This window comes from Festucalex cinctus, chromosome 7 (assembly GCF_051991245.1).
Source record: "Festucalex cinctus isolate MCC-2025b chromosome 7, RoL_Fcin_1.0, whole genome shotgun sequence".
NCBI classification, from domain to species: domain Eukaryota; kingdom Metazoa; phylum Chordata; class Actinopteri; order Syngnathiformes; family Syngnathidae; genus Festucalex; species Festucalex cinctus.
Genome location: NC_135417.1, coordinates 17,043,565 through 17,067,172, shown reverse-complemented (window position 1 = coordinate 17,067,172; position 23,608 = coordinate 17,043,565). Strand labels below are relative to the sequence as shown.

Sequence of the window (23,608 nt, the reverse complement as noted above, 5' to 3'; positions counted from 1 at the left end):
GCAGTTCTACTTGAGCAGTTGAGGTTTACAAATGATTGATGGTAAATAATTTAGATTTTTCAAACTAACATATAGTGAATATAAAAAGTCTACACACCCCAGTTCAAACGCCATGTTTTTATGATAAGTTCTGTCTTGGGTTCATGTGTCCCTAGCACTTTTTATACCACATTTATCTGAGAAATTTCAAGTGTGTTTTTTCATTTTTGGTTTTCTTTGTTAAAGCTTCCACCCTACCCCGCATAATCAGACATGGAAAGAAGACGGGTGAATTTTGTGAGCAGCCAGTACTTGCCAGAATTATTCGGCAACTCATTCACTGTTATTGTCAGATTCTAGGCAGCCTTTATGACCCGCCCTCTCCCTTCGTGAATTTTGGAAGGACATCCTGTTCTTGTTAATGTCACTGCCATATTTTCAGCAGAATGATGACTGTCTGCACTTTGTTCAGTAGTGACGAGTGTGGGTGGAAGATTATTATTTTTTCATTCACTTGCCAATACATGCATGAGACTAGCCCTGCAAGTAGTCTAATGATGCTGCTTATTTATAAAATAAAAAAAAAATAAAAAAAATAAAATAAATGAATTCTGCCTGTCAGGTAGATATGCACCATTGGCCTTGCACGTTGCATGCTCCAGGAGGAGATTTATAGATATAAAGTGTTATATATTATCTTATTCCTACATGTTATGAGAAATCATGAACATAGGCTAATCAGTGTCATAAATATCAAATTATTAACAGAAAATTCAAGGAAATTTTTGTTTACAACTTTGTTATTGGTAGCCCTTCACATTAATTAGTCCCTAAGTGTAGGGCTCACATTCAAGAAGGTTGTGACCTCTATGAACAAGTGAATGTCTGTCTATCCTGGTCTCCACCTTGCTAGTGGACCAGCATACAAGGGGTGTATGTCATCATTGCAATGTCGTCTGTGGTGGCTCAACAAACGTCAAGCCAGCATTAAATTGGATGCGGGAAAAAGACACACGGGACATCAGGAATCCCAGTCAAGAGGGAGAAAGGTAAGGAGATGAAGCTGTATAAAAGCTCCGCCTCTTTATGAATCTATTTCCTTTGAAACCAAGAGTTGCCGTCGCTGTATGTTTAAAAAAAAAAAAAAAAAACTGCTTCCATCCAAAAATCAAACCGGACTATAATGAACTATGATTATCCTCGGAAGCATCTGAATCTCATCTTCAGATATACATTAGTTGGCAAACTGTCTTAACGGGGCTATTTGAGTCCGAAGGCGAAACAATGTTTCGGCTGACGGTAAGAGTCCACATGTTCAAAAGTAGGCATGTGTTCGTAAAAGTGACTAATATCTTGTGGTCGAAACGATTTGTATTTGCATGAAATGATTCAAATAGACATTCACTTTTCATTAATTTTTGTTGTTGGAAAGAGGAGGGGGGAACTCCCACGAATGTGCGAGATTCGCCTGTCAAATGCGTTTTCATGATAAAACGGGTGGATACGGAATAGCTGAACGAATATGACACTTTGATCGTTACTTTAAATGTTTTTATGGACTCTGCGAGTCAGTTGTTTGTTATTCAAGAGTACACATTTAGTTGTTTCATGTTCGCAGTTTAACCTGACATTTTGAAGAAGAAAAAATATAAAATGTGAACAATTGAATTGCTATGTCGCTATTTTTCAGTTTGTGTGGATTTTGTGGCTTCTGTGCGTCACCAGTGTGTGTTGGGGTCTTGTGTACGACCGACTTAAACGCTCGGGGGCAGACGCCACGGGCACGGGAAGAGCAGACCGTGAGTATGTTCTGTTAGAACAGCACTTTCATTGTACTGTAAGTCAGCATACATAAGTAAAAATTAGGTCATCTCTCAGCAATTGAAAAACATTCAGTAGAACACAAACTTGCAACCACACCAACATTTATTCGGAGAGAAGGTAGAAGTTTGTCGATTTTGTCACAGTAAATAAAATCATGACTGATCATGACAGCCTTCTACCAATTTCATTCCTGATTTGATGTTGACTACATTCAAATTGGTTTCAATTAGCAATACCAACTATGTACAAATGTCATCCACGGATTTTCCAGGGGCATCACTAGGTTGGATGGACAAAGGGGCTGAGCCCCCAGATGATTCATAGGAAGTGAGCGAACTACTTTGCTGTAGCACAGCTAACAAAGACTAATAAGTTGTTTTTCAATGTTTTTGGACTGACTTAACAAATATATGTATATAACTCAAATACAAACTTTGTTTGTGCGTGCGTGTTGAGTGTAGGCTATGTAACTGATGCCAGCTAGCTCACCTGTGTAACAGGTATGGAGGCCTACAGTATGGACAGAAATTGTTGGGTAAGCTACATGGAAGTAACTAAACTTCATCAAAGCTCCCTTAGTTGGGTTGAGCCTTTTTTTTTTTTTTTTTTTTACACAACATAGATAAACAATTTTTAACTCAATAATCTGAAAAAATGAAAAGTTAATTGTAAAATATTTGGATAATCATGCCTATTGCTAACCCTGCAATACTGTCTTTGCGCTGTGCACCAACATCACTAATTTTATTATTAACATACTGTAACTCAACATGTATGTAAATTAGTAAAGTTGCAAATGGGGTCATCATTTTGTACTAAATTTAGCATTGTACTGCCATTGAGAGCTATGCAGCCTATGTCAAAGATGCATGCTAACTGGAATGGCTGTCAGTGAATAAGAGTGTTTTTAAGTTATCCATCCATCCATTTTCTTAACCGGTTATTCCTCACAAGGGTCATGGGGTCATGCTGGAGCCTATTCCATCTGGCTTCAGGTAGGCAGGGTACAACCTGAACTAGTTGCCAGCCAATCGCAGGGCACACAGAGACAAACAACCATCCACAACCACGATCACGCCCAGGGACAATTTAGAGTGCACAATTTAACCTGCCATGAATGTCTTTGGAGTGTGGGAGGAGACCAGAGCACCCGGAGAAAACCCACACAGAGAACATGCAAACTCCACCATGGAAGGGTGAAGCCTGGACTCGATCGTATGTCCTCAGAACTGGGAGGTGGACGTGCTAACCAGTCAACCACCGTGCTGCCTGTTTTTAAGTTATCTGATATCAAATTAATTATTTCAGTTGACCACAACAGTTCATTTGGTTTTGTAGGTAGGTACGTTTTTCTGCAATGAATTTTCAATCAATTAGTGATTAAAAAAACAACAACAACAACAACAAAAAAACTGCAAAAAAAAAAAAAAAAAACTGCAACAAAGCGGCGTAGGGTGAAGCTTCAGCTTGTGTTTACGCCCTTCTTAATAAAAATATACGTAAGCAAGAAAACATTCAATGCCCCAACACAATTACATTTCAATATCCAGAAAAATGAAATTTGTGAAATAAATAAATAAAAACTTGATGCACATTTACTGTGTATATTTTTTTAGTGCATTTTTATGTATACGCTATCATGTTTCACATGATAATTTTCCAGTTTTTATATAAGTTTCTCCAAGGAATGATTGATTGATTGATGTTTGACTGATTGAAATCTTTATTTTGAAGATAAAACATAAAAACAGTAAACAAAATCAAAAGCCAAAAAAAATAAATGAATGCAAAATAAGAAAACAATACATCTATCATAAACATGCTCGAAAAGGAATAGGAATGAGTACAATGGGATTAGAATAGAGTGTAAATAAACGAAAAAAATTATTAGAACAGAGTGTAAATAAACAAACAAATAAATACTATACTCACATTAAAACTCTTTGACTGCCAAAGACGTTTCATGATGATTAGTAAAATTCCAATGAATGGAATGCGATCTTTCATTGAGTAGCCACATTGTATATGTAATAAAGGCAAACAATATTCTTTTTGCCTTGAAAGATGAGTTAAAATGCTCAAAAGCGGCTGGCACTGTGGATTTTTTTTGTTTTGTTTTTATAACGCCTGGCAGTCAAAGAGTTAAATCGCTAAAAGTTTTACATTTAAGATTTTATCACTGGCACTATAAGCATGAATTATTTGACATTTCAAATTTTTTGTAAACCCCATCATAGTCAACTGCGTGACGTCACTCCCGCGGCAATTTGAAAGCGCGCACGGATTTTTTTTTTTTTTTTTTTTTTTTTTCACTCACTCATTCACACATTTTGTGAGTGAGTGAATGTGTGACAGTGACAGTAACATGTGTACAATGATTTGTTATTTAGGACATCCTTTACAGACGATAGCTAATTTTGACATATTGGTTTTCACATTCTGTATTGTGTAGAGAAAATAACATACACAAATAATAACATGACCCAAAATAATACTTTTTTTTCTTACTCTGCCTTCTCATTTTTTCCTACTTCAATTTTTCTCTTAACACACGCACAGTTTTATTCTATTGCTGCCAAAACATGTTGCTATTTAGTTCTTTTCTGTTAGCTGTTGACGTTCACTGACTGAGTTGTGCTCACTATCTTGACCTGCAAGTGTTGTGTTTAACTTTGGCACATGCCTGAATGTGTGTCTTGTAATATGTGCAGTATTCCTTGGGGTTCCGTAGTAAACACGGAAATGTACTGTGAAGACTTGATAAGTAACTTGAATTTGTGAATGTAAGGCCATGGTGATTGAGATGTACACAACCGTGCCCCCTCCTCTGCCATTGTATCCAGTTGTGTGCAGTACGTACGTACAGTATCGTGGAGTCAAATGGAAGCAACGCATAAGGGTAAGAATCGCCTGGGGAAATGTAGCTTCTGTGGATTCTTGCGACTTGTGACCTTGAAAGTATTTTCACGACTGACAATCTATTTGATGGTGAAAACGGCTAACACCCGGAACTAGCTTGTGCGTTCAACATCGGGGATCACATGTTCGATCTTATTCAATTTTATTTATTTATTTATTTACATTTTTATGTATTTATTTAAACACCAAATTAATTAATTGGGGGGGTGCTTAAGCCTTAAAACAGGCCTAATGACGCTACTGTATGGACTGTTTCTTGTGGGTCGACCACTTGGTCATGTAGGATGGAGGACCTTTTCATATCAGAGCAGTTTTTCTGGGCATCAGAGGACTTTGATATACTTTACCTGTGGTTATTTATATTTCAATTGACATTTATTGGCAATGCAGTTGTTGTTGTTTTGGTGTCTTCTGTCCAGTTTTAATAATAAATATGACTTATGTCTTCAATTTGTTACTGTGCTCTTAATGGCAATAAAATGCGGGTCCAAAGTTGATCCAGTGACAACAACGGGTGGAGAATGTATTTCAGAGTGATTGTAAGAATAGACAGTATGTATGAGTGTATTCACCTCAGAAACCAGCTTTTCTTTATCACCAAGTCCTACATCCCATATTGACTGGTTTTAAAGTTAATTTACCTTTCAATACCATGATGCAAGAAATGTTGTATTTGAATGAAATTAGTCAGTCATTGTTGAGTTTGACATATTGCTTGGCCCAGCAGTCAAATTCCAAACAGGCACTTTTCTAAAGCTTTACCTTTTTTGTTTTGTTGTTGTTGTTTTCCCCAGTGCATTCTACATCTCAATATGTGCCAACATCTAGTTCCTGCAGAAACAGGTGTTTTGAGCTGGTTGCGATGGAACCACCAAACTGTCGCTGTGACAATCTATGTAAGACCTACAATAGCTGTTGCTCTGACTTTGACCGCCTCTGCCTCAGGACAGGTAATGGATGATTCTTATCATTTCCTGACCAAATGCAAAAGTAGTAGACTGAATTTTGACATGACATTCGACCCTTTTCATTAGTGTGCTAGTTGACACAATTCTAAATTGATTTCATTTTCATTGATAGATTCTTCTTGCTCTCTTACACATACTTTAGGCACTAACACTAACTCTGTGCATTGTATACATTCCTGTAATTTCATCCTTTCAGTTGTTTTGATTCCTGTTGTATATTCAGAACACTTTTATTTGTGAATAATGGTGAATAACTTTGTGACATTTTAAACAGCTGAATTTGGAAGAGAAAAACTTCACGTCAAACGTCCAAACGCAGGTTTACGATCTGGCAATGTCGAAATGAGACATGCACTTGTTTTAGAAGCTCCTAAGCGGTCCTTCCACAGATATGCTTGCTGACACGGCATCAGTGCTTGACGGAGGCTAGTAAGTGTTCCCGAGTAGTCGCGGCTACAAACCCAAAGTCTAGATATGCATATACTCTTTGGACATCATTTCTGAGTCACAGTCTCGTGTCATAGCTGTACTGTATATCCATGTGATGTGAATCAGGGGAGTCAATGTTAGGCTCATTCTTGGCATGCAGCTTGATGTCTGACAATCTAAAATCCGAATTCATATTAGATGTTGGCGATGTGATCCGTAATTCAACCACATTTCCGAGGACACCCACTTCAGTACCTTTGTGTTACTCTTCTAGTCTCTCTGTATCTCCTCTAGATTATTTAGGACCATTTGTACTCTTTATTCTTTACTGTGCAGATGGTTGCTGGTGTCTGTTTTGGGGAGAGGTGCTGTGTACTATCCAGACTATACACCAATCTGATCGGCTAAATCGGATTGGCTGATTTTTTGCATTTTATGCACATTTTGTAATTGGCTGTACTATAGGAATAAACAGGCCGAATATGACTGGAATTTCATTCGGATTGCCATCATGTCATCGGTTCAATCAGAAAACCAGTCTGCGTCCAGTCTGCTCATGCTCCGTTTTGACATAAATGCGCAGTGACGTTGTTGTCATTTCCGGACTTGAACAAGGCTTCCTACCTGAGCTTTCTATGATGGGACATCTTATTTTAAACTACTTTTAGCTTGTTTCGATCGATCTTGGATGAAAGTGTAAAAACAATTGCAAATATTGTGCTAAACAGATGACTGAACTACATCTTGATAAAATCCCGTAATATATACGTCGATCAGCATGTGTCACACAGGAGAACGGCTGTCCTGATTATTCTAATTGACTGACAGAATAGATCGTATCAAATGTAAATCACAGATCTTCAGTCTTAAAAAGTGATTGAGTAAAGCTTAGTCTTATCTCCTATTTAGCACTAGAGTTGTATGTATCCAGGCAGTACTTTGGTATTAGTCTTTTGCTGAGCAGTTTCTTTTCCCCACAAGCAGATGGTGGCTACGAGTGCAGTAAAGATCGCTGTGGGGAGATTCGGAATGAAAACCATTCGTGCCACTGCTCAAATGACTGTCTAGCCCGGGGAGACTGCTGCACCAACTACAGGACACGCTGCAAAGGTATAAAAAAAAAATAAAAAATAAAAATAAGGGGACATTTATGTGTTTCTTGACATGAAAAGTAAGAGAAGAATTGTCGCCTTGAATGCACGATTGCAATATTGTCGTTACATAACTGCACACAATGTAAATGTGAACCCAACATAAGAAACGTGTTGACTGATTTAATCGTATCCAAAGGTGCTTTAGTATTCAACATTTTTTGATCTTTTAGAAAAGCTTTTCAAATCCGATTGTCAGAGAATCCCTTTTACACTTTTATTTGTCTGTTTTGCTGGCATCCATAGATGATACACAGTCTAGCTTTTTATGGTTTGCTTTCAACAGTGATCGTCTCCTTTGTCGTCTCCCATGAAGTCCACTTTGGCTCAAACAACACCGAATGGTGCGATTGGACACTGACGCACATTGGCCTTTTAGAATTGATTCACCAATTGTATTAAAATTGGACTTAGTGCCACTTAGTTGTGAATTGGAGTGTGTCAGTCAATATGAGAACACATAAGATATCATTATTTCGGTTTGTCCTTTGCTATTGTTTTTCAGGAGACAGTTCATGGCTCCAGGATGAGTGTGAAGATATGAAGACCGCTGACTGCCCTGCAGGGTACGTTTTCACAAGCTCCTAACCAAAGAAAATTCCAACTATTCCTACTTACTGTAAATGTGTTGATTAGGAACAACAGAATAGCTTGACTTGAACTTTTGAGCCATATGACATCTAATGAACGTTTTTACTGTGCTCATAGATTTGTGCGCTCACCACTCATAATTCTTTCAGTGGATGGTTTCCGAGCTTCTTACATGAAGAGAGGGAAGACTGTCATACCTAACATTGAGAAGCTGAGTAAGGCATGGGTGGGTTTATGGGATTAGTTTTCATTTTTAGGATCACTTTGGTCCAAAATTATATTTTTTTTCCTCTCAATCGTAATTACGGTAATATCTTGATGATAATTTATTGATTTATTTATCTATTTTGTGCTTCCTTTCCCAGGAAAATGTGGAACCCATGCACCATTTATGCGACCTGTCTACCCTTCCAAAACCTTCCCCAACCTCTACTCGCTGGCGACGGTATGCACCATTTATTTGAAGTCAGGTTTGATACATTCTCTTGTTGTCAATGCGCTCAGTGACCCCCAATCCCGGGACATGCAGTAATGAACTAAATCACACATTTTTGCCCTAAACAATCTTTCTGACTTTTAGGGTCTGTATCCAGAGTCTCATGGTATCATTGGTAACTCCATGTATGACCCCGTCTTTGATGCCACATTCACCCTGCGAGGCCGAGAGAAACTTAATCACCGCTGGTGGGGAGGACAACCAGTTAGTATTGTCCTGACATATTGTAGTTGTAATCTATCATAAACCACAATTTGTGTTGGACTCTGGTTACATCTGCTCATTTTTCTGCTTATCTTACTTCCTTTAATAGGATCTGTCTACATTCACCAGCACTACTGATAGATCCCAAAATTATCCCGTTTGTCTCTTAGATCTGGATCACAGCTCTCAAACAAGGAGTCAAGGCATCCTCCTTCTTCTGGCCCGTGTAAGTTGGGCTTCTTCTTCTTCTTTTTTTTTTTTTTTTTTTTTTAAAGATGACAATATGAGACAAAAGTGAGAGTGCTTATATTCCTAATTGGATATTCCCTTTCTAGTACTATCCCACTGGAACGGCGGATATTGACCATGCTGCAGTGGCTCCACCTCCCCGAAGTAGAGAGGTGAATAATTTTGATGAACACACTCACACACGTACATAATACATACAAAAACATCACACAACTGTCACCTAAGATGTGCCTCATCTTACTGGGCAGTAAATTCTTATCGGTATGTAAAATTATTAGTACTTAGACGTGGAGCCCCCTCATTTTCTTCTGGTGCTGTCATCAATATTAAGAGATCCATCCATCCATCCATTCATTCATTCATTGATTCATTCATTTTCTGAACCGCTTGCTCCTCACAAGGGTCGCGAGGGACGCTGGAGCCTATCCCAGCTGGCTATGGGCAGTAGGCGGGGTACACCCTAAACTGGTCGCCAGCCAATCGCAAATTAAGAGTTCCTATTTAATGAATTAATCCTGTGCCAGAATGAATGTAGTAAGGTGTAGAAACACGAGTGCCTTGAAGGTAGAAAAGTGCAGTTAAGGTGAAAGTATTTTTAAACTATCATTCACGTTTAACTGATCAGAAGGCCATGTTTCATTTTAACTCATTCACTGCCAGTCATTTTAGAAAATGTTAAAATTTTCAATACTTACGTGATATTACATTCAATAATTATATATAAACCGAATCTACCAAATAACAGAATAGACTCCCTACTTTTTGCCCCATCCCGTTCTTTTATAATTGACAGTAGAAAAATGTAGGTTTGCCAAAATACAACCATTTCTCCCATGGACTCTGAAACTGTGTTTATTTCGTATAAAATGGGGCAATGATGTCATCTACCAGTGGTTGGGCATCAGTAAAGTTGTTTCCAAGTTTGATATTTACAGTGGAGCATAATCAGATTCGCCCCCATTTAGCACCGCTCTAAAAAATACAATTGACAAGTATACTTGTCAAAGGCAGTGAATGTTAATGATTGACTAAAGTCAACTTCTCATTTAAAGGCACTTTCCCCTTTCCTTTTAAGTATTGACATAATATTCCAAATGTTTCATCGTTTTGTTTTGTTTTTTGTTTTTTTAGACCCTACGTTTATGCTATGCACTTTGAGCAGCCAGACATATTTGGACATAAAATGGGACCCATGAGCGTTGAAGTGAGTTTTTTTTTTTCCATTTTTTATTTATTTATTTATTTTTTTTGGCAACACAAATTTTCAAACAAAATAAAATAGCCTGATATCATGGCTCCTTTTGTGTGTTCCAGTTGAATAATCCTCTTAGGTTGATTGATAGGATCGTAGGTCAACTCATGAATGGACTTAAGCAGATGAAATTGCACCGATGTGTCAACGTCATCATAGTTGGAGATCACGGTATTAACACGCTACACCACACACCGTCATCCGCGATATAGTGCCCAAATTAAATTCATGTAGAAATTCATCTGAAGATGTTTTGTATCTTTTCTGTTCTCAGGCATGGAAGAAGCTCATTGTGATCAAACAGAGTTCCTCAGTAATTACCTGACAAATGTCGATGATATCATTCTTATTCCTGGATCGTTGGGCAGAATACGCTCTAGAGTCCCCAACAACCCAAAATGTAAGTGACAAAGAAAGATTCCGACTTTTCTTTTTGTTTGATAAAGCTGGAAACTGCACACATTTTTTTTTTTTTTTTGCAACACTTTGGCAAGAATGCTCCCGTCAATTTCCTTTTTCTACGAAAAGATAAAAGAAAGTAATGGATGTTAAAATGATTATCGGTAGTCAAAATAAGAAAATAACCTGATGATCCCCAGAAGAGAAATTCAGGTGTTAAGGTCTCAACACAAGCAACCAATGTCGGCCATCGGGCAGGTGCGTCTCGTGTCGTCGTCACAATTGAGCCGTCATGTGCAGGTCTCGTTCAGTTCAGCATGTTTGATTGATAACAGTTGAAGGTTAGTTCATTAGTAAGCAAATCAGTGCATGAGACAAGAAACGGAAGTGACGAAAGCAAACAAACAACAAAGTAGGAGGCATCCAGGATTCAGGATTTGCTCACTCTGCACTTTTATTTACATCTCATTGGACACATATTGACAACATGGCCACCTGGACAGAAGAAATTTGAAGGCCTCCAACCTTGATTAGGCACTTTTTGTAGTTGAAAAATAATCTCATTATAGTAAACAGTTAAAAAATCTAATCTAACTTTATCTCAATAAAATATTAGAGCAAATGTGATCTGATCTGGCAAAAAAAAATAATTCGCCGGCATCCCGACTGACAACAATATACTTCTGATCCAAGGTAGGATAACAGTTCTGTTCACTTTCGTGCTGAATGTGTATTTCAACTTTTTTTTTTTTGGTTGCAATGTCCATCCATGATCAGAACCGCTTATTCTCAATATTTCTTTAACCATTTGTGAATGACGTTTGAGATGAAGAAATCCGGGTTTTTGGCCAGAACATGGCGCTAGCTAGCAGCTAGGCTAAAAACACTCCCCCTAGTTACGATGCATAGTGTCTAATACTTGCTTATTTTTATACACTTCTATTATTATTATTATTATTATTATTATTATTATTATTATTATTATTAGTAGTAGTAGTAGTAGTAGTATTATTATTTACCATTGTGCTGCTGGGAAATGAAAATAGAGACCTCAAGGAGGCTATTTTTTTGAGAAATCTCAAAATCGACATATTCGACCTCCTGCTCTATTTTCCTCAATTATGCCACTTGCTACTTTCCGACAAGAGGGCCATTTTGCCGGAGTGGGTCACAATCAAATAATATGTAAAAATTACTGGTAAGAATTTTGCCATAACTGTTTTATATGAGATCCCAAAAGGAGAACAAAACCTTGTTTTTTTTCTTATTTTAAGAGTTAAGACCAACTGCACAACTTGTAAATTTAAGACATTTATGAATGATGCTAATTAAAGTTTTAATTCACTTTTTTTTTTTATCCCCATTTTTATCGATAACCACATCAGAGAAGCACTATTCAGTGATTGACACAGACACACTCATTTATTAATATGGAAACAACCAAAAATGACACTGATACAATTGCATGAATTGATTTGATTTGAGAGAGGGTTCTGCAGCAGCAGGGGCTGCAGTTTTTGAGTGAGTGAGCACTGAGAGCACCAAGTGGAAATGAGTGGTACTGCCACTGAAAGCTGACGATGTGTGCCTTCCAAGTATAGATTTGAATTACCATTCCCATATATTATTTTTATTGACTATTACTAAAATGCTAATATGCTAAGGGTTGGTATGCTAAAAATAAATTCTTCCAATTCTTCTTCTTCTTCTTCTTCTTCTTCTTCTTCTTCTTCTTCCTTCCAAAATACAGGAAGATCGCATCTTGAGTACAGAAAACCCAAAGGCAGATTTAGTACATGATTTGCCCTTTACTCAAGCACTATGTTTGAAGAAAACAGCTCAGCTGCTAACAGGATAATAGTTAACTTATACTAACAAACAGCTAGATATAAATCTGAATAGACAAAAGTTATTATTTTACATTGCACCCCTTTGTGGTCAAGTACTATTTTGAAAGAGACTAGGTCAAGTCAAACGGTTACATGGTCACAGTTGGTACACTAACATATAGCAAATAGAAACCTACAGTAAGCAGGGCCTTGATAAATTGCTTACGCATATCGATAGTTTTCTTCTGGTGGTCACATTCTATGATTCAATGATTATTGATACAATGCTAATATGCAAGCAGTTTGGATTCTAACATAGCAAGGCAATAACCTGAGTTGAGAGAGTGCAATGGTAAAGACATAGCTAAGCAATATGACACGCCTTATGGCAGTTCGCATTATATTGCCCTCTGAATGTTCCGTCCTTCTTCGTATTGACAAGACGGTTAGCCCAACTCCTTTTCATGAGCCAGTAAAGACGAATGTCCTTGCTCCTTTATCAAGGCTGCTGTATTGAACTTGACTGGTCTTATATTCTTTTTTAGATAACCCCAGGGCAATTGTTGCCAATCTAACTGTAAGTATGTCACTTTGTTTTAATGCCAAAGATGAGAAATGATGTATACATTTTAAGAATTGTGACTTTTTTTCAAAAGATTTGTTTAATAACTTATAAATGTTTAGATTGACAAGTTGATGAGTTTTGTCAATGGCCCCCTAACACTTTCTCTAGTGTAGGAAACCAGACCAGCATTTTCGACCATATTTAAAGCAACATCTGCCAAAGAGACTCCACTACGCCAATAATCGACGGATTGAAGATGTACATCTACTGGTGGACAGGAAATGGCACATCGCCAGGTGATATTTATATTACACACTCTTTAAATTCTCAAGTTGACAATGTAGTTTTTAATTTATTTATTTTTTGATAGTATGATCTTATTTTTGGTGGAATTTATTTCATTGTCTTCCTTCAATGAGCTTCACAAGTCACATTCATATCTTTGACGAATGTTGCAGAAGTGATCATTTCTAAATGTAAACACTGGCAAATATCTTAAAAATAACGCTAGTTGGTATCAGTAGTCGCCCATCTCTCATGTCATACCAGTATATATTTTTATTTTCACCCTTCTTTATGCTGGTGAGTCTCTGCCTCCCCTGACTGCATGTCCCTTGGACTGCAACATTGATGGACATGATTTCATTCATAGCCAGATTTTAGCCAGATGTCTTCCAGCATGTGACTGGATCTAAGCTGAGTTGCTGTCATCATCATCTAAGAGCAAATTCTACACAATCTAATTTTTTTTTTTTATATTTCAGAAGAGCACCTGAAGTGAAGAGGCATTGCGGTTTCTTTGGTGACCATGGATATGACAATAAAATCAACAGTATGCAGGTACAACTAAATTTTACTTATTAATGATTTACAGTAATAGTACAGACTAATAAGCACGTTTCAACTCTCATTTCAGACCATTTTCTTGGGATATGGGCCTTCCTTTAAATTCAAGACTAAAGTTCCAGCCTTTGAAAACATTGAACTTTATAATGTTATGTGTGGTAAGGCTGTTTCGAGTATGTCTGTATAGTGACTTTATTTTATTTATTTATGTATTTATTGTGCTCTCAGATCTTCTCGGTCTAACCCCGGCACCCAACAATGGTACACATGGCAGCCTGAACCACCTACTGAGAAACCCTTTCTACAAACCCGCAATGGCAGAAGAAATTTCAAAGCCAACGACCTCGGCTCAAGTTCATACAGGTCCCGACGACCTTGGCTGCAACTGCAATTACAAGGTCTGACATCATGACATTGTTGCATATCGTAGCCCAGATTTTTTTTTTTCTTCACAGTTAACAGCTGACAAGTGCATTCAGTAAGCAATTTATAAGTTCTGCACTTAACACTTATGAATATATTTACTTAAAGTATGGCATGAAATATTCAGCATTTGATTCTATTGATAATTATTTGCATTTATTTGATTAATTTTTAACATTTCAGTAACAAAAATAAGTTCATCCCTCTTCAGTCACTTATAGCAAGTGTCTTACTGTGACTCTGGTGTGGTCGTCTGTCTCATTTTAAAGGTTTAAAATCTTTATTAAAATAATTGACCTTTAATTTGAATGATGAATTTCTGCAGCCACATACAACATTGCAAGCCTTATTTCAGGGAAAATGTATTTACTATGACTACTTTTCTTTGATATGACCTTTTGATATGATTTTTATTTTTTTTTGTGGCTATATCCACACAATATGTAATCTGACTAAAGAAAACTTGCTTTTTGATTAAGCTTAGAATTGTGGTGGGACATGAGAACATTTTTATCCATATAAAGCATAGTGAAGGTATTTCTAGTATAGGTGAAAAACTACATGCTAACAATACCAGAAAGGTCCGCCTTTGAATGGGAGAGGGGGTTAATGAGTTGCTGCACAAGTAGAAGTGAAGGTTAATCTCACATTATCATATCATCTATGTTGTGTATTTTTTAATGGTCGAGTCTGTCCTGCTCAGCGCACTTTTTAAATGGCATTTTCAGCTCAGAATGTGTTTTTGTTCAATTTGAACCATTTAAAACTCCTTTTGGAGCGTTCCTCCTTCTCTCCTGCATTCAGGAGACTCTCATTGACAGGTCGATTGCCACCAAACTATGCTGTGTGGTCACATGGTCTCCACGTATTACCTTGCAATTTGGTGGATACATTAAGAAGTCAATTGGATTTGCCCTTTCTCCTCTAAAATGTGGTGACGTGTTCCTGTTTAGATGGTGTTACCTATTTTCATATGGTTAGATATTGTAAAAGTCAATCACACTCGCCTAATCTTAATCAAATTATTCAGCCATTTTTTTTAATTAACGTAAACGTCAAGTTCTTAATTTCCTTGGATAGGATTATTCCCTCAGCATTTCAACCTTGTGCCACAGTGCAGTTTGCTGCATTTTCACCACTCAACTTCTTTGGCTTTGGTTCCAGACCATCTGGTTCAGGGCCAGAGTGGGACTCATTTTCAGCCCTGGAGTTTTATGACTCAGATCAGCCCACTTTGGTTCACAACACTTTAATGAAGATGCTTAATTTGACCCTTATTAGTATATCAATCTAAAAGAGCTTAACATTCCCTCCAACAGTTATATTCATCATATTTAATTGATCATGAATAAAAACAATTACACAATCTCAAACAATGCTTATTTATTTTTATATGAGAACATAAAGAGTCAAAAATGTGCAGCACTTACAATTTAATGCGACCAACTGACATGTCAAAGGAGACAAGCTAGTTAGTAGTCTAGCATTAGGGTGATGTAATAAAGTTGTTAAGCACCGTATATGTCTCTCACTCAGATGCAACAGCTCAAATCCAAATGGCTTTTTTTTTTTTAATAACACGAAAAAATATATAAAAATTATATTCAGGGTAATTACTATTGCCAAGGTTTTACAAAATTGAATACGACATGAAATTCAGCCACATTTCAAAAACAGTTATATTTGCTTTTCGATGTAGTCTAAAATATTTCCTTTAAATTCTGTATTGTTTTTCAAGAAGCAGGTCACGTTCTTTCTGTTTAAAACCTTCGACTGTATTTACGTTCACTGAATCCCACTTACCTACTCCGGACTTAGGGGCTCATGGCTGCTGCTTATTTTTGCTGGCTCTTTATCCTCACTGCCAGCGTTATTCTAGCTGGGGAGCTTCTGCAGTGGGGCTGCATAACAATTAAAGATAAATAAATAAATAGGTGTTAATGTGAAGTTCTGTTTCCAACATGTTCAATTACAAGTAAAAAAACAAAACAAAAACAAAAAACATCCAAACCTAATATTGGACCGTGTTATTTGTTGCCCTTGTGGTGTCTTGATATATTATACTAGCTCATTGGTGACTCCTCCATCAGGTATGCATTCTTTATATTGTCCATCCAGGTCCTTTTCATGTCTGTGCATTCCTGTGGCTGTGATCCGCCATTGTATAGTAGTTAACTAAAGGAAGCCAAAGCCAACCTGAGTTGAGAGAGGAAGAGACACAGACAATGCCAGATCTTTTATTATTATTATTATTTTTAATCAAGATAATGTAATTTGGCCAAGGTGCTGTACACAAGTATATGCAAAAGAAAATACATGTAGTGTTTACAATTCATATGTTCTTCACTAGCAAGAGACTCCCCCCCCACCCCCCCCCCCCCCTCTCGCCATCCTTTTTGCAGTTTCGAGTAAAAAGACGTGACCACAGAGGTTTGAAAGTGACCCTTGCACGAGGTTATAATCTGGAGTCACTCTGGCTCTGCTTCTTACATAACCAAATGGAGGAGCTAAACCAGCGACTGAGGCAAGCTATTGATGGTCAGTGCGAGCTGATGCTGAAAATTGCACACAATTACACACGTTCTCATATAATAGCATGAAACTGTCTCCAACATCTTCTGGTAGTATACATTCCTGTATTTATTCTTTTTTTAAGACAGTACGAAGTTGCCTTTTGTTCCATCTGCAGTACAAGTGTTCTAATGTGCACCATTGTGACCTTTCTATTGCTGCAATCCTATACTCTTATAGACAGTAGGAATATGCCTTATGGTCGACCTGCAGTACAGTACTACACAAAATATTCCATCCTGCACCACACAGACTATGTCTGTGGCTACAATGAGGATCTTGCAATGCCTCTCTGGACATCATACAGCGTTAGCCGACAGGTACCGTGTTGTCTTTTTTTTTTTTTTCCCCCCGCATCTATACAGTCAGTGTAATTTAGGCTTGTTATTTATCTCCTATTGTTTAAAATACTATGCATATTATACAATACACCCTTACGTGAAGGTGAATAAAGCTGCATGCAGCAAGGCTAGTTATCTCCAGTGATAATAAAACACACAATATATAAAACATGGTCGTCTTTGTGCTCATTCAGGTGGAAGTGTCTGCTTTGCCTGAAGTCCTGATAAATTGTGTTCGGCCAGATGCCAGAGTCCCATCAACCTTCACTCAGTCCTGTACGAACTACAAGGCAGAAAAACAGATCACTTATGCCTTCCTATACCCACCACGTGAGTGAAAATGGTATTCTACTTAATTAAGTGACTGAAATACAAAATAGTGTAATCAATTTTAATTCTTGTCACTATTAACTCATTCACTGCCAGTCATTATAGAAAATTTTTACATTTCCAATACTCACGTGATATTACATTCAATAATTATATATAAACCGAATCTACCAAATAACAGAATAGACTCCCTACTTTTTGTCCCGTCCCGTTCTTTTATAATTGACAGCAGAAAAATGTAGGTTTGCCAAAATACAGCCATTTCTCCCATGGACTCTGAAACTGTGTTTATTTCCTATAAAATGGGGCAATGATGTCATCTACCGGTGGTTGGGCATCAGTAAAGTTGTTTCCAAGTTTGATATTTACAGTGGAGCATGCTCAGATTCGCCCCCATTTAGCACCGCTCTAAAAAATACAATTGACAAGTATACTTCAAAGGCAGTGAATGAGTTAATGTGATTGCTACATTTGTTGCCAACCAAACTGCTCAAATATGAGCAAATGCACAGTTAAATTTTCACTATCAGAATTCAAATTTTGGGAACATTTGACAAATACACTGCAAACGTGATAAATGTTGTGGTATGTCTTCCCCTCTTCTGATGATCCAATTTAGCAGTTTGCAGTTAACAACACTGCAAAACACACCAATAAAAAACATACTGTAAAATCAATTAATTAATCAAATGACCATTGTCTTTTATAGACAGAATATTGGATTTAGAATGATGATGTTATTTGTTCAAATATATTTTCTATTTTGACAGAATTATCCACAGGCATCGACAAAAAATATGAAGCTGTTTTCATAACTAACACTGTTCCGATGTATCCTGCATTCAAAAGTAAGAATCTCATTCAACTTTTGCACACCACTCTCAAATTATTGGACCAGTGAAGCCTTTATTTATTTAATTTTTAATTTTTGTGTGTGCGTTTTTGCTATAGTCTGAAAAACAGTTTTATTTTTATTTATTTTTTTAAATGTCAATTGATGAATATGACATAACATTTCAACTTTTCTGGTGTTTACATCTGAAAGTAACGTGCAAGAAGATCTTTTTTTTTTGTGTGTGTGTGAACCTGTCCATATTTTCATGTGCGCAATCATAATGAAAAATGTGCCTGATGTATTTTGTTGCCCAGTTGTATCTTATTACCTTCCAACATCAAATACCGCACTGCACTCATTTTCGCATTTGGGTTTTACCTGTGAAGAATGCAATCATACTAGTGAAGTGTGTAACCAACATGAAAAGAAAAGAGAAAAAGGCAATTGCGCAATTGGAAGCTGTGAAAAGGTGTGAAATCAATTAGAATCATGACACGGACACCAGCCAACCATTTGGAATGCCCTGTGCTATGTGCATTTTTCCTCAAAATTTGAATCACTATTGCACAGTGTTGCAACATCACAGATGTAACAGCCAATCAAAAATGTTGGCAAGCATGCTCAGTCAAGATTTTAGCTCAGAAGCTCTTCAAATTGTTCTAGTGCTTGAAAACTCGCCGCTTCAGGACCCTGCAGGTTTTTTTTTTTTTATTTCTATTGTTCTGAGGTGTGCCGATTGACTTGGCCACTCGATGACCTTTATGCGTTTTATGGAATCACTCGCTCATGATCATCCTCACTCTAAGCGGCAAGGTCTTTTATAGAGCTCCAGACCAAGACCAATTGATAGCCATTGTGTGTGTTGGACTGTCAAATAATGGCAGCAGCAGTTGTCACATTCTCAGTAAGCTTTTCACTGATGGGTTTGTAACCCATTCCAGCCTTGTGCAGGTCAAGAATTTTGTCCTTGACATATTTTGAAATGTCTTAAGTCTTGCCCATGAGGGTATATAGAATTACACAAAGCATGATTGTTGAGATAAGGAGTCCTGATAATTGGTGGATCATACACAGTACCGTATTTTCCGCACTATAAGGCGCACCTCTTTATAAGGCGCACCTTCAATGAATGACATATTTTCAAACTTTTTCCATATATAAGGCGCTACAGTAGAGGCTGGGGTTACGTTATGCATCCATTAGATGGTGCTGCGCTAAAGGGAATGTCAACAAAACAGTCAGATAGGTCAGTCAAACTTTATTAATAGATTACAAACCAGCTTTCTGACAACTCCATTCACTCCCAAAATGAATAAACAGCTGTTTTATTATTTTCTCTGAGGTAAAGTATTAGTATTAGCTAGCGATCCAAGATGGCGGGATCTTCTGCCAATCGTGCAGGGTCACCCATAGCGTATTGACAGCGAGACCTGTTGCGGCTCAATATTGAGCCATATAGAAGGCGCACTGGATTATAAGGCGCATGGTCAGCTTTTGAAAAAATTGAAGGCTTTTAGGTGCGCCTTATAGTGCGGAAAATACGGTACTTTAGTACCGTATTGACACCAGCCAGTCTGTGGAATCCAGAATTCTATCTGACTTGTAATGGGTCAAATACTTATTTAACTTGTATTATTATTATTACTATTACTTGTGTAGCCTGCACTGCTATCTTCTAAGATGTTCATCAGGTTCAGATTTAAATACCTGGAAAATAAATTGAGCCACTAATATATTTTATTGTCTTTTCATCAAGCAAAACGTGTTTTCAGACTACATCAAAAAATAGCTTTCACTCTTCAAATACTTTGTGTATGTGACTGTACTTGTTATGATAGGTTCCTTCATTCTTACACCATTCATATTTACCTGCTTTCCACACTTTTTTTTTTTTCCTCCTCAGAAATATGGTCTTATTTTCAGAAAGTCCTCTTGAAGAAATATTCAATTGAAAGAAATGGGTTGAATGTCCTCACTGGACCGATATTTGATAATGACTTTGATGGTGTGAAGGACTCTACTGACAAGATTAAAGAGTAAGATATATATTTATTTTATATATTTGCATTTATCCATCTATCCATTTTCTCAGACTGAATGGTTAGGTCCCTTTTAGAATATGAATGTTTTGTACCTGTTCCCTTTAATTAATGAAATAATGAAACCAAGAGTCAACCAATCATCAATGTTATGTTATTAATCACCGACAATGTTAACTATGAAACACTGATTATATGATTGATCAGTCCACAGATTTATGAGCAAATTGTTCCCTCTGGTTGGTTACTATTTCAAACTAAATTGTATGTGAATGATGAGCTTTAGAACTGCTATAATCAGAACTGAAGAAATGCTAACATGCTAGTAAGAACTGTTACAATGTAGAATATATGAGACTTAAGACGATTTGGATTTTACAGTGCCACCTCAACTTATGAGTTATTCGAGATATGGAAATCACTTGGCCGATTTTTGCCTCGCCTTGGGATGAGTGACTTTACTTAAGAGAGTGCCCCAGACCCTCCTTTGCTTCAATCAAGTGGGGGAAAAAATGGACATATACTGTATGGGTCAAAGTTCTGAGATGCGCTCCTAGTTTGACCAAACAGTGCCACTTGTCCTAAAAATACATTCAAATAGCACACATTGAATATTATTTTTAGGAAGAGCAATATGTGCAATAGAATAGGCCATGCACTTACGTAATCGTTTTGTTCCTGAATCTGTTATGGATGATTTGAGAAAAGTGCTTTGAATACAGTATTAGTCATATTGTTTAGTTTCATTCCACATGACTAATCTCACAATTTCTTCTGAACTACAGGTATGCACGTGGTACAATACCCATCCCAACTCACTTTTTTGTAGTTTTAACCAGCTGCTTAGACTTCAGACAAGCTGCAGATTCGTGTGCTGGCCCCCTCAGCTCTGCTGCCTTCATCTTGCCTCACAGAGCAACCAACGATGAGACTTGCAATGTAAGGAATACCGACAGTCTTTATACTTGGGCTTACTTCAACTACTAAGTCAAATATGGTGTAGTAAGTATGGAAATGTCAAGTCAATGGATTTATAATGAACCAATTCACAACAAAGGTTATCCCAGGATATCACTTTTGCAAAGGAGCATGTCTGGAACCACACTTCTCATTCTTTGGGAATTCTTTCCCAATCTTGTTTGATGCACAATTTTTGTTGCTTATGTTTATGTGTGTACCAGGCTAAAAATAAGTTTCTTAGGAATGAGTTGTAGAGGTTAAATGACAGAAAAAAAGAGGGCAACCCACCACTAATACTTGTCAATGACCCCTTGCAGAGCTCAGATGAGGAGTCGAACTGGGTGGAGGACCTGATGAAGATCCACACAGCCCGGGTCAGAGATGTTGAAATCCTGACAGGTCTGGACTTGTACCGTAGAACCACACGGAGTTATGCTGAAATCCTCTCACTGAAAACTTACATGCACACTTATGAGAGTGAAATCTAAGTTTTACGTTGATATTTTTGCTGGACATCAACATTTCGATCACGCTGACTTGGTTGTAGCTATTACGAGATATGTCATGGAACTGCACACTAGCTTTGATTGACATCTCTTCAACACCACTAAGCAACTAAGTTTGTCTTTAATTGTAAAAGTCATATAGTAGGGAAGGAAAAAAAACTTCTACGGTGTCTTTTATTTTTTATGTATGTAAATTTTGATTGTACTTGATCAAATTGAAAGAAACCTGTGAACATCAGAATACCTATTTTATATTTTATTGTAAGAATATAAGTATTATTATCCGAGGTGGGCATCGTCGTTGACTGGAATTGATGATTGATGGATGTGCCCACCTTTTGGCGTGTGCTTCAGCACTTTCAGCAAATGCTTGATATCGCGAAGCCTTGGAAAAAATGCACAGACTGAGCACCGAGTGAAACAGGATTACTTCTGTCGATCGCGGTGAGTACACACGGTCCTTCTCAACCCGAGTATTTTTGTGAGGCTTTGCATGATCAAGTATTATATATCTCTTCTTTGTACGTGTCTGAACATTTTATTGAAGGTAAGCTTTAGCATTGTAAAGTTCCACTTTGAAATATATTGATACGTATCGAGTTGTTTTTTGTTTGAGAGATATATCTGAGAAGGTAATGGCACATTTACAGTAGTACGTTTATTGAAAAGTATTTGCAAATTTGTTAAATGACAACAAAAAGGTAATTGCATCGTACCCTCTTAAACTGAGCCGCACCACATCGAATCAAATCATCCCACTGAGTTGAACCGAATCGAACCATCCCATGTTGATATTGACCCATCCTTGAATCGTTTTGCACCCCACGAGTAAAATCTTGAAATTCTGGGTATGACCACCAACTTGGACAAAGGACTGGGGTTCAAATCAAGTCAAATCAATCAAATAAGAGGATCGGCAAGACCCTTCATGCTATAAGCCGACACCTTTTATGATAGAACGAAATAATATCCGTCCGGCTCAACAAGGTCTGTGTCAGATGTTGAGAAACCAGGACAGTCTGGTGAGGAATTTGCAACTGAAACAAAAGCAAGACATTCATAGAGCAGAGCGAAAAACAAGGTATTGATGGAGTGCCACCACTACGGCCGTAGGGGATACATGCAGAGATGTAGGTGGCATGAATTCGTCGGAACCCCGCATCCACATCGAGCAAGAAATATGTGCTCAATGGTCAAATATCCACCACAGGAAGTTGCTGTCACAGTTGGAGATAGATACATCATCTGCAATACAAAGATATTACAGCTATGGGGAGCCGTTACAAGAGTGATTGACATGAGAGAATAATGAAGAAGTCCTCATCTACCTACTGCTTGCCAAGGCTAAAGAAATAAGTACCATCAGAATTCCAACTGGATGTCAAAACAGCACTGATAAGAATTCCCTACTGAGAACATCACCAAGACCAGATCTGATCTTGCAGCAGATTCAGTTATTCGAAAGATGTTTGGCTATGAAACGAACACTAATAAGATGATACACCCTTATTAAAATATTGTGAAATAAAGTGGGCTGGTCTGAGCCATGAAAATCCAGGACTGAAAATGAGTCCCACTCCGGTTAGTTCTAAAAGTGTTTCTGTTGTCAACTGCTGCTGTTTCACATTTAACATGATTTTGGTGTTGGTTTCACCTCTAACCATAAATCAAGTCTTCATGGGCAAAACTGAATGCAGTCATTTTATTATTTGAAATATTTATTTGGAAAATCAAAAAGCTGGTGGGCCGCCAGGCTCATAAAGCACTGGGGGAAACCCTGCAATTCACACAGAAGGCCTTTCATGTCCTTTACTTCCTGCCCATACTTAGTAAACAGCATTTACTTTTGTTGCATGAGGAAAAAGAAAAACTTTATATTGGTGTTTAATAGGCAAAACTCCA

General features: G+C 37.4%; 1 protein-coding gene across 13 annotated transcripts; it reads left to right on the top strand.

Annotated features, from left to right (window-relative positions):
• Positions 1-881: 881 nt before the first annotated feature.
• Positions 882-22,305, top strand: enpp2 (ectonucleotide pyrophosphatase/phosphodiesterase 2). Of its 13 annotated transcripts, none has more exons than XM_077527578.1 (25): positions 882-1,028; positions 1,670-1,778; positions 5,517-5,672; positions 7,104-7,229; positions 7,776-7,836; positions 7,979-8,076; positions 8,227-8,306; positions 8,442-8,561; positions 8,732-8,787; positions 8,897-8,962; positions 9,942-10,014; positions 10,125-10,233; positions 10,337-10,462; positions 12,836-12,867; positions 13,024-13,151; positions 13,623-13,695; positions 13,772-13,859; positions 13,930-14,099; positions 16,527-16,662; positions 16,876-17,015; positions 17,231-17,366; positions 18,137-18,214; positions 20,105-20,237; positions 21,026-21,179; positions 21,518-22,305. In XM_077527578.1, exons 1-25 carry the CDS (start codon positions 915-917, stop codon positions 21,686-21,688), a joined length of 2,733 nt encoding a protein of 910 aa, XP_077383704.1. In that variant the 5' UTR covers positions 882-914; the 3' UTR covers positions 21,689-22,305. The 13 variants fall into 13 exon arrangements, with proteins under 13 accessions (XP_077383704.1, XP_077383703.1, XP_077383708.1 ...); XM_077527577.1 differs by having other exon boundaries at positions 13,620-13,695; XM_077527579.1 differs by having other exon boundaries at positions 893-1,028; positions 1,705-1,778; positions 13,620-13,695.
• Positions 22,306-23,608: the final 1,303 nt, after the last annotated feature.

Excerpts from the sequence above, each read along its gene's own strand:
- enpp2 (XM_077527577.1), top strand. The coding sequence starts at position 915 with ATGTCATCATTGCAATGTCGTCTGTGGTGGCTCAACAAACGTCAAGCC. Across the intron at positions 1,779-5,516 it reads GGGCACGGGAAGAGCAGACC|TGCATTCTACATCTCAATAT; the intron begins GTGAGTATGTTC and ends TGTTTTCCCCAG. Across the intron at positions 14,100-16,526 it reads GCTGCAACTGCAATTACAAG|TTTCGAGTAAAAAGACGTGA; the intron begins GTCTGACATCAT and ends TCCTTTTTGCAG.